This window comes from Rhinolophus ferrumequinum, chromosome X, assembly GCF_004115265.2.
Source record: "Rhinolophus ferrumequinum isolate MPI-CBG mRhiFer1 chromosome X, mRhiFer1_v1.p, whole genome shotgun sequence".
Lineage (NCBI taxonomy): Eukaryota > Metazoa > Chordata > Mammalia > Chiroptera > Rhinolophidae > Rhinolophus > Rhinolophus ferrumequinum.
In genome coordinates this window covers 102305257-102316714 of record NC_046284.1, presented here as the reverse complement: position 1 = coordinate 102316714, position 11458 = coordinate 102305257, and the positions used below count along the sequence as shown (strand labels likewise).

The 11458-nt window shown below is 42.5% G+C and overlaps 1 protein-coding gene across 1 annotated transcript; it reads right to left on the bottom strand.

Annotated features, from left to right (window-relative positions):
- Positions 1-1116: 1116 nt before the first annotated feature.
- Positions 1117-6077, bottom strand: NR0B1 (nuclear receptor subfamily 0 group B member 1). Its single transcript, XM_033119886.1, has 2 exons — positions 4898-6077; positions 1117-1410 (listed from the first exon to the last, which is right to left on the bottom strand). Exons 1-2 carry the CDS (start codon positions 6075-6077, stop codon positions 1166-1168), a joined length of 1425 nt encoding a protein of 474 aa, XP_032975777.1. The 3' UTR covers positions 1117-1165.
- Between the last annotated feature and the right edge of the window lie 5381 nt (positions 6078-11458).

Genomic DNA, 11458 nt, shown 5'->3' with positions numbered 1-11458 from the left:
AGACCCGCCATGAAAGTTTATTTCATGTGTTAATAAAGAGGCATGTGTATTATTATACTAAATTTTAAACTGTTTTTAAAATTTAACATTTTTAATATAGTCTGACATAATTCATTTCCTTTGTAATCTTATTTTATTTGCTGCTTTATTCTAAGAGTCTGATTCTGAGATGTCAATAGGATTCAAGGGACTATAAAAGGGGTCTGCACGAAAGAAAATTGAAGACTCCTTGCAATGGGTCTAGATATATTACTCACTAATGAGCAATTTATTACCAGTGAGTGAATAAACATTTAGTGACCTAATTTTATCCAGGGATAAGGAAGAACTAGTTCTACAGATGACATTTAAAGGGGCAGGAGGAGCTAACCATAAAGTCACTTTATGATTTCATGCCATGCTTATTCAATGTGACAATTACATATATAGTGTATCTAAAAAGTGAGATATAATTGAGGGTTTATAATGATGTTGAGCTTTCTGGAACCAGAATGCCTCCTCATAGAACGTAAGTTTCTTATTGGACTTTATTTACTGTGTACAGAAGAATTCTAAACTAAAACCCTAAAAATCTCCTACTTCACTTTCAGATACCTCTATGATCACAGATTGCCACTTAATTCCACTTGGTACAAAGACAGTCTTCCATACAGCTGATGGAAGTGGAAATGAGAACCGAGCCAAGTTAACCCTCACTGACACTGGCATGTCATAAAATTAAATGTCATGATGCCACCTATGAAGATAATTTTTGTTCATATCGGCTAGGTTTTTAAATATTTTTTTGAAGTCTTACTTAAACCCAGATGGCACCTTTTGCAGTCAAATTAATATTTAACACCTTAACATTTATTATAATAGCACAAATTTGATTTTAGGAAGTTGTTGCTAAACTTGTGAAAATAGCTCATTAGTGTATTACATTGCTCTTTCCTTAAAGATATACAGATATGTTACCTGTTGCAAATGTTTCCTTTCACAATGAAACAGTATGAAACAGGATTTTCTAATTGTCTGTAGCTAAAGTTTTTCTTTCATTGAATACAAAAATACTATGCATGTAAGAATAATAATAAAGTTTATTTTATGCTATTTTACAGTCTTCTGCCCACAATTCCTTCTCTTTCTTCATGGTGAACTGCACTTGTGTGGCCCACAGATGCCTTTATAACTTCTCACAGAGCATTTCCAGCATCATATCATCCATGCTGACTGTGCCAATGATGGGTCTGAAGAACAGTTCAACAATGACATTGGCATTGATGAATCTCAGCAGGAAAAGTACACTATTCAGTTCAGTGACTCTGGCCTGCTGCATCCTGTATGTCATCCTGATGTGTTCTCTAAGGATCTGCTGAGTTCCCCGCTGAAGTCCCTGAATATACTTCACACACTGCAGACCTGGCAGGTCTGGAGAAAACAGGAGAAAAATCTTTGTTATCAACAGTTCACTCACAGAGTCCCTTGCTAGCTTTTAATATATATCCATTTCTATCCTTTCCCAAATTAAACGAGAGCTCAAGCTTCCTGATGAAAAGAGCTTTCTAGAGCAAGGATGAATGCCAAATCAGTTCTAAGGTTTCAGGAGCAATGCTTTCAAGAATGAAACATCATATAATTATTCTTATTTAATATCCACTATGTTTGTATCCTTACATTAAAAAACTGCTGGCCCTCAGCCAACAAATGCACACATAATTCAATATGACAGTAGAATATAGTTTAATGAAGCACTGCTCCAGTTCACTATCTGTGCAAATATAAAGTAAAATTATTTCAAGAAGTAAGCACTTTACCTTTCAACCTTTTAGTTTTACCTGTTGGAAACAGGCCATTGTACAATGACAAGAAATTTTGCCATATGACAAATAGTTTACCATCCTCTCTTGAATTTCTCACCATTATACATTACAATGATTATCCAGCCAATAGTGGTAAACTTCATAGCCACAAATATAACTCACAGTCTCATTTTAATTATTTGCCTGCCGGACAATTTTAGTCTAGAGTCCCATAATAATTTAAGAGATAACACTGGCCACTTAGTTCATTGTACCATGATTTCTGTATTCGGGAAGGTTAAAAAAAAAAAAAGAAAAAAGAAAAGAAAAAAAGTGATTCTAATGAGAGTTCCAAAAGACTCTTTTAAAAAATATTATTTTAAAGTAAGAGGTCTTGGAAAGCATTGTTTTACAGCTATTAAAAGGTTAACAAGTAAACATGAAAACATCGTCGATTGCAACATGGTTCAAAAGTAACTTTTCAAATAAAGAACACGTGACTTTCTCGCAGTACAGTGTGATCGTCAAGTAAAACTGAGTGAAATACAATGCAAGAAAGATGAAGTGCCTGCATGTTTACGAAGGTTGTAAGAGGAGGCTGCTTTTTAAAGTCCTTTGATCCTCCACGATAGCAATATTACTATAAAGTTCTTTAACTTGTATTTAAGTAATGACCAATTTACCACTGGTTTAAATGATGTCAATAATGATTACAATCATTTCCCTTCTTTTTCTACAAAATCCAACAGAAAAGTATTTTTTTAAAATTTACTGGGGACAATTGTTAGTAAAATTACATAGATTTCAGGTGTACAATTCTGTATTACATCATCTATAAATCCCATTGTGTGTTCACCACCCAGAGCCAGTTCTCCTTCCATCACCATATATTTGATCCCCCTTACCCTCATCTCCCACCCCCAACCCCCTTACCCTCAGCACCATGCTGATCATCACAGAGTAGCAGAGCCAGTCAGTGTCCTTTAACAAATAATAATGGCAATAGGAGTCATTCCTATTTGCATAGGCAAATACCAAATTTGATAAATGAGAACCAAAAAAGCAACATCTCTAATCCATAGTCCACACATTAACATCCCCTACTACCTACAGTTCATTCTCCAGGCTTGAGATCCAATTTTATTGGGTTTGAATTCCACTGACGAGAGTAAGGAGAGGTTTGCATGAAACTCCACAGGAAATCTGAAGCTCCTCCAGACCTAGATTCATGGCTCATTAAAACTTCATCTCGTGAACTCCATATCACTTTTCTCTGCTTTCATACCACACCCTCCTTTTCCAACCTCCCTCCCTGATTTGCCTTCAAAGCAGATTCATGAAAGAGAAAAGGCAAATAGATGGACTCCATTGTAAAAAAAAAAAAAAAAAAAAAAAAAGTTTAAACATAAAAATCAAGGTATAGAAACAGATAAACAGCAAAGAAAGGATACACACTACACAGATATTACTCCCCAGCCCCCATATAGTGCATTTGTGTTTAAAACACACTCAGCTTAGCTGGCTAAACTCATATTGGGAGGATTCGGGAAAGTAAACCAAGAATAAGGGAGGTGCGTGCTTGCGTACATGCCTGTGTGTGTGTGACAAAAGTATGCAAAACAAGGCAGAAGAGGGAAAGTAGTAACTAGTAGAAAGTAAACTGGAAGCTGAACCCATCTTATCTTTGTATTCCAACAGAACAAGGCACATGGTAGATGTTTAATAACACTGACTGAAGGAGAAAACAGTTTTTCAATTATCTTAAAGACCACATGAGGCACTTATTATGAATGCAGATTTGCAGACCCTGGACCAGAGCTATTGAGTCAGAACCTCTAGGGAAGGAGCCTGGAGAGACTTTAAACAAGCTTCCCTAAAGTGTTTCTTACGCACAGGCAAATTTGGACAACAATGATATAAGCAAAAGGTGACGACCTACAGTGATCGCTGGGATGAGCTGAGGTCTCTAGATCCTGAAATGTGAGTTCTGAATGAATTATTTTCCCACTAATTACTGCTCTATACCCCTTTAAAAAAATGCTAGGCAGGAGGCAAGGACATAACCAAAGACTCCTGGTGTCAGGAAAAAAGGATATGGAGAGAACATTATGAAAACTACCCCAATTCAAGCTGCCTGGAGACTTCCAGCACTCTGTGACCCTTGTGGTGGGATTCTGGTTGAAGATGACTCTAGTAGTAAGACATACTCAAGACTAGGTGCCGAACTGTCCAGGGAGATGTTCTCCCATGATATGGTTGTCCTGTGTGGAGGAAAGTGCCCAGCATCCAACAGACATCCCATTGGGCCCAGGAGACAGGAGGTCCATGCTCCATAACTCATCGGCCATTTATTTTGGAGTAAGGTCACTTGAGACTAGGGTACATCATTTGCAAGTGGGGTGGAGGGCAGAGGGGTTGATTAGGAGGTCTCTAAGGACTTTTTGAGCTCTAAAATACAGTGCTCCTGGTCGAAGTACCTAGTGTGTCTTTTTCCTGCCCCTTTGCTAGCCTGATACATCACAGACACTTGGAGGATAAAATAGTCCAGTTGCTTAGGACCATAAAAATGACCATTCAGAGGCAGATCCAGAAACACCAAGTCCAGTGTCCTGCCTGACAGTGTCCCCAGGGGATGGTCTCTCTATGGGTCCTTAACAAATGTTTCCTTTCTTGCCAGTCTTTATAATAGAGTTTTTCCAACAAAGAAGTTCTAGTAAATTTCAGGACTGGGATTCAGAAAGAGATGTTGCAGAACTTGCAGTGAACACAAAGTTTTTTTAAAGCTATGCTAGTGGACTTAAAAGACTAGAAGAGAAGGAATAGCCATGTCCCTTGAAGGCACAAATTTTTCTGTAGTAACAGAAAGTTGTAGAGACAAGCACAGACCTCAACAAAAAAATCCCCCTCCTCTAGGCTGAGTTCCTGGCAGCAGCCTACCCACGCGATGTGGTTGGTTTCTGAAGCTCCCCCAACTATGCTGAGTTAATCACCATTCTTCACGTTTGCCCAGACACTCCCTGACGACTGAAAGCTGTTCAGCCCCTGTGCCCCAGGTAGGCACTGACCAACGCTCTACTGAGCAGAGAAAACCCAGAGCCCCAGGCCGGCGCCCTTACCCGGGTTAAAGAGCACGGTCCCCTTGAGGTAGGCGTACTCCTTGGTACTGATCCCCAGGCTCCAGCACTTGATAAGGAAGCTCTTGATGGCTTGGACCTCGGTGGCCCACGGCAAATGCCGCCCCTCCATGGGCGGTACCAAGTTTGGCGGCAGCGTGTGGAGAGGCAGCGGCTCGTCGCCCGCGATCTCCCGCCGCCTGGTGGTGAGGATCTTTTGCAGCAGGCTGGGCTCCCAGGTCTCCACTGTCTCAAAGTTCATGCGGTCCTGGGCCAGCTCGAGCATGAGCAGCGAAGCCCAGCAGCTGCGCACCAGCACCAGCTGCTGGTCTAGGGGCAGCACCTGGAAACAGGCTAAGTACTTGACGAAGCGCAGCGTCTTCAACAGGCCTGCGGAGGCCGCCTCGCAGACCACCTGTGGATTCTTGAGGGCCACCAGCCGCTGCGCGCTACACAAGGGGTTCCACCAGGGGGCCCCCGGCTGCACCTCTGGAGCCGCGTGCGTTTGTTTTGCGCTCGTGGGCACGTTGAACGGGATGCTGCCTTGCCGCGGGTGGTCTTCACCGCAAAGGCAGCAGCGGTACAGGAGCGCCACTGCCGTCTTACCTGGCAGCTCCTCGCTGCCCCCCAGCCTCTGCGCGCAGTAGGAGCGGTCCCACCACCCGCCTCCGGGACGCGCCTCGGGCGCTTTCAGAGCCACGTGCGTTTGCTTTGCGCTTGTGAGCAAGCTGTAGAGGATGCTGCCCTGCCGTGGGTGGTCTTCACCGCAAAAGCAGCAGCGGTACAGGAGCGCCGTGGCTCGCCCGTCCTGCAGCCCCTCTCTGCCCACCGGGGGCTCCACGCCGCAGTAGCAGCCCCAGCACGCGCCCCGCATCCGCGCCTCGGGCGCCTCCGGAGCCTCTTGCATTTGCTTTGCGTTCGTAAGGATGTTGTAGAGGATGCTGCCCTGCCGCGGGTGGTCTTCACCACAACAGCAGCAGCGGTATAGAAGCGCTACTGCCCTCCCACCCGGCAGCCCCTCTCTGCCCACCGGGGGCTCCGCGCCGCAGGAGCAGCCCCAGCATGCGCCCCCCAGCCTCTCCTTGGGAGCCTCCGGTGCTTCCGGAGCCGCGTGCGTTTGCTTCGCGCTCATGAGTATGTTGTAGAGGATGCTGCCCTGCGACTGGTGGTCCTCACCCGCCATGGCCCGCGGTGTCCGCAGCCGGACTCTGTCCAGTGGCAACCGCCTGGGAGCTATTTATACTGAGCGCGCACGCACGCGCGTCGGCCGTCTCCGCCTGGGCAAGGGCGCGGAGGGGGGCGCGGCGCTGCGCTCCCGTGTGTTTGACGGCGACTTCAGCGGTTCATAAGGGGCAGACACTACTTAGAGGCTGGAACTAGAAGAGGAAGGGAGGCCTGAGAACTCCTGGACACTTTCCTGTTTGCTCTCATCACACCCTTCCCTGCCTCTGGAAGACCAAAGCAGAGCCGGGAACAGGTACTTGCGGCACTGTTCCAACTCTTTCCATTGAACTCTGGCATCTCATTTGCTCCCTTTGTTGGGAGGGCAGGGGTGCCTAAAACGGGAAAAATATATGTCTATGCCATCTTTGGAAACTTTCACCGAATGATGAAACTTTCTATGACTTATATTTTGTATATGGATAGGGAGGTTTCAGTTTTGGGGACCTTGAAAAATATAGACCATGGACCAGCACTATTAGTATCATGGGAACTTGGTAGAAATGCCCAATCTCTGGCCCCAATCAGACCTTCTGACTCTGAATCTGCATTTTTAACTTGGTCCCCAGGGGATTTGCATTCACCTTAAATTTGGAAAAGCACTGGTCTAAGCATGCAATCGAAAGCTGTGGGGACAGAGTCCCAGAGAGCAGTTTCCAGGCTCTCCGCCTCACGTGGAAAGGTGCTGGCGCTGGTAGTAGATGGCCATCAGCTGTGACTAGTTGGCCATCAGCTGTTACTGGTTAGCCATTAGACACTGATATAACTGCCATAGGTACGCTGGGTTGGTTGGGTTGCAGAGAAGTGGACGCTGGATTGCGAATCGTGTGGCTCCTGCCTCCTGTGTCTCCAACCCAGCCGCCAGCGAGAATATAGTGGTGTGAACCCCTTATCCATGGCTCCGTTTGTGTTCCTTTTTGGCCTCACCATATCCTGTGTTCTTATGTGGGGAGCGGGAGCAGAGACCCCGCATGACAGAAGTGTTTTGTTTAATTCTATTAATATTTATGAGCACCCACTGTCTTAGGTGCTGTGTTAGAGAAATAGGGGCAGCGACCAGGATGTCAAAGTGGCTACTATGGGGAAATACAATAATCACAAGGGGCTAAATCTTGCTACAGTGAGAACTTTGGATTCTTCTAGAGATATTACACTGAGTAGATGTGTAATCAACATTTCTTTTTCCATCCTTCCTAACTGAATAATGAGAAACACAGGTTTCAGGAAAGCTAGATTCTTAGGTTCTCACTTGTCACACAGCCTCCTTCCTTGAGTTCCATACAGGCACTGAGATCAGTGGGTCTCCCCACACCACCACCTGCCCCTAGTGTAACTAGTTGATTGTTTCACCAACCAGCTGGGTAATTTCAAAATCACAACCCTTTAGTCCTCAAATTCCTCATCTCTAGAATGGCAGGTTTGTTTAGTGATCTCTTGGGTCGAGGATTGAAGACATGGAGCAGGGAAGGGGTGGGGGCTGGTGTATATCAGCTGGCATAGGATCCCCTTTCTCTTTTTTCAGTTTCTCTGGGACCTAGAAATTCAAAGCTTAAGAGAAAAATCTAGAAAATATTTATTTTGCATTCAACCTGAAATTTTGTTCTACCTGGGAGAAGCCCTATAGCACAGTGGCTAAATCTCTAGCACTGGCACCAGATTGCCTCAATTTTTATTCTGGCCCTGACACTTTGTAGCTCCGTGGCCTTGGGCAATGTATTAGTTTTCTGTTGCTGCTGTAACAAATTACCACAAATTTAATGATTTAAGGCTACAGAAATTGATTATGCTACAGTTCTGGAAGCCAAAACTCTGATATCAGTTTCACTGGGCTAAAATCAAGGCGACGTTTCTTCTCGAAGTGCTAGAGGAGAATCAATTTCCTTGTCTTTTCCACCTTCTAGAAGCTTCCTGCATTCCTTGGCTCCTGGCCACATCACTCCGACTCTGCTTCCATCTCCTTTCTGACTCTTATAAGTGTCTTTATAATTACACTGAGCAAACCCAGATAATCTAGAATAACCTCTCCATCTCAAAATTGTTAAATCACATTTGCAAAGTCCCTTTTACCATGTAAGATAACATATTCACAGGTTCTGAGGATTCGGACACGGACATCATTGGGGGGCATTATTTAGCCCTTTACAGGAAAGTTACTTAAGCCGCCTGTACCTCAGTTTCCTTATTTGTAAAACATGAAGAGTGGTTTCTGTGAAGTAATCCATGTACATGAGTTACTTCATGTAAAATGTTTGCTTGGTATATGATAAGTATCCCCTTTTTTTAAAAGATAATGTGGGATAACTTCAGGGTTAGGAAGTGATACTATACCATCATTATTCTCTCCCAGGGAAAGCCACCCTCACCCTCCACCCAGGAGCTGTCTCATTTTCTTCTACATGTCCACATTTCTTGGCCCAGACTCAAAACACTGGATGGGTTACCTGGTCCACACAATAATGTATTAGGGAAATGTTATCTCATTGTCCATTTCATCATTTGCCATTTCCAATATTCAAGCTACTATTTTGGGTATGCTATTGCTATTTCTACAGTCTTCCTGCTTGATGAAGCCACCAAACAACCTAGCTGAAAACCCAGGCTGCCTCAGTCCCAACGTAAGTTGCCAGTGCTAGTTACTTTATACTATGTTACCCTACTTTATTTTCCTCCTAACACTTATCCGAATCTGATATGATTGATTTGTTTAGTTATTTGATGCTGGTTGATTGTCTCCCCTCTCCACTAGTATAAAAATCCCCTGAGGGCAAGGAATCGGTCACTCTATATCCCAGCAACTAGAACAATGTCTGGCATACAGTAGGTGCTCAAGAATATTTCTGTTGGCTGACCACATGTTTAGAGAAACAGGAGAAGGCTATAGCTCCTACTCTCAACACAGAGGGCAAGCATTCCCACACAACTATTACTGAAGTGACTCTGGAAGAAGGAGAAGTTCGAAGGCCCTGTTGGACTCAGAGCTTCGTGGGGACCTTTTTTGATAGAGTGCTGCAGGCACTGTGGTAAAGTAACAAGAGGACTGAGTGAATAGTCAAAAGATAGGACTGTGAATTTGGGCTCTTTCACTCTTATAATGTTGAACAAGTCATTTAACTTCAGCCTTCACACTTGTGAAATGGGAAAAATTCTATCAACCGGTATGAATCTGTTCACTTTGTTCTTAGTCCTTCAAGGGTTATTTTTTTTTTCTCAATATAGCCCTTCACAGAAACGTTTTATTAACCTCTTCACTACATTGAAAATATAAAGCAACGTAAGTTTACACTGATTCACTTTCTAATGACTTAACATTGAGCAAAACGTTCAATATTACGTTAACCTTTTCACACCGAGTGGGTACTAGACTTATCGGGGGGATCACTTCATAAATTATATGAATATCGAACCATTATGCTGTACACATGAAACTAATATAAAATAATATTGAATGTCAAAAATAAAAATTAAAAAAATTTACATTAGCCTTTTCAGCTATGAAAGCAGAAAAATGCTATAAACTATTTTAATATATGTACTCTATCCCTATATTATTCAAAGGTTTTTCTAAAACTCATCTTGTCAACTGTATTTAAAAACAAACACAAAAGAAACCTAGTAACTTAAGCCCATTTTTTTGTGTGAGTTTAATCCTTCACACCTCACACGTATTAAATGACTTTGCCTTTCAGGGATTATCTCACATAGAACCTTCAGTACAATGTTGAGAACCATGAACTTGTAACATATTGGTTACAATTCCTGTTCTTTCCCAGGAGCAGTCTTCTGATATGTTTTATTCTTGTGGGGGTTTTTTGTCTTTTGTTTTTTGAAGTTGCAATCTTCTATTTGCAACTCTGATGGACTTTCTAGGTTCTTTGGATTGAGTGTGTCTAAAATGAGATTGCCTGCTTGTTCTTCACAAGTATTCATCTTTGGAAATTTCAGCAGAAAACTGACTTCATCTTTCCACTTTCCATTTTTTCCCCTGAACAAATAGCTCCTGAGAAACAAAATCATCTAAACACACCAGTGCAGAGATTTGCACCAAGTAATGCCAACCTGCCAGTGGCTACAGGATTAGTGAAGACATAACCTTCTAAGGCAGATGCAGGCTTCTTCATTTGATTTGTTCCATGTCCTCAGACCACTGTGACAGCTAGACAGAGGGTACTCATCAACTGCACCTGTCACATGCTGAGTTTGTCCACAACTGCAATTGGGATATTTACCCTGAATCATTATTCGATGACCTTGGTCAGTTGGACACCTGCTCTGCAGAATCCATTATCTGTTCCAACTCAGGGTGGGAGTAAAGCTACTCTCCCTGCCTGAATGAAACCTTCAACTTCAAAGTAATGCAGTTTTCACTAAAGGATGTAGGAGTGGAGTACAGGTGGGGAAAAAGCCAGGTAAAATTATAAAACTGATCTTTGCACAGCAAGCTGCTCTTGACCTGGGAAGGCACAACTATCTGAAACCTGATATAAATTTTCAATCTGGGCTTAAAAGAGCTGGAATGCCTCAGAATTCAGCTCCTTCAATAAACAGGTGACAGGGAGGAGTAGTAGTGTTTTCCTGATTTTTCAAGGAAAATATTGGGTAAACACTATTTTGTAGAAGAATAGTGGCTGATAAAATCCAATAGATAGCCTCCCTCTTTTTCATTTCCAAGACCCAGAATGTTTAAAGCTCTAGTTATGGAAGAATTAATAGGCTTTAGCTGCTGACTCATGAAACCCCTAAAGAAGATCAAGTCATCGTTATTTATTTTCTTCGGATGAGCTACAAAGAAGACAGTCCTGCCTTAGAGTTCACATATTTGCTGAACTGGAATAATGATTCATACAGTAATTCTGAAATGTTCTAAAATCAACTTTCCAAATCACCCAAAGAACCACTCCATTCAAGGAAAAATGTTGATCAATTCAATTTATTTTATTACATCTACCAATTTTGAATCCATCCCAATACCAGATGTTGATCAAATTATCTAATTAATAAATTAAATTGACTGGCAGGTTAAAAATGATTACCCTGTGGGTTGACAAGCTATTCAAATTGATTTGACTGGTTACTTTTTTATTTTTTGACATTTGATATTATTGTATATTAGTTTTAGATGTACAGCATAATGGTTAGAGATTTATATAATTTATGAAGTGAACCCCCAACTAGTCTAGTACCCACCTGGGACTATACATAACTATTCCAATATTATTGATTATATTCCCTATGCTTTACTTTACATCCCCATGACTACTTTGTAACTACCAATTTATACTCCTTAATCCCTTCACCATTTTCATCCAGCTCCCAGCCCCCTCCCATCTGGTGAACATCAGTTTG

Bases quoted from the DNA above. Each gene is read 5' to 3' on its own strand.
- NR0B1 (XM_033119886.1), bottom strand. From the start codon at position 6,077: ATGGCGGGTGAGGACCACCAGTCGCAGGGCAGCATCCTCTACAACATA. The intron at 1,411-4,897 runs GTAAGGGCGCCG...TGTTTTCTCCAG, and splicing joins GACCGTGCTCTTTAACCCGG to ACCTGCCAGGTCTGCAGTGT.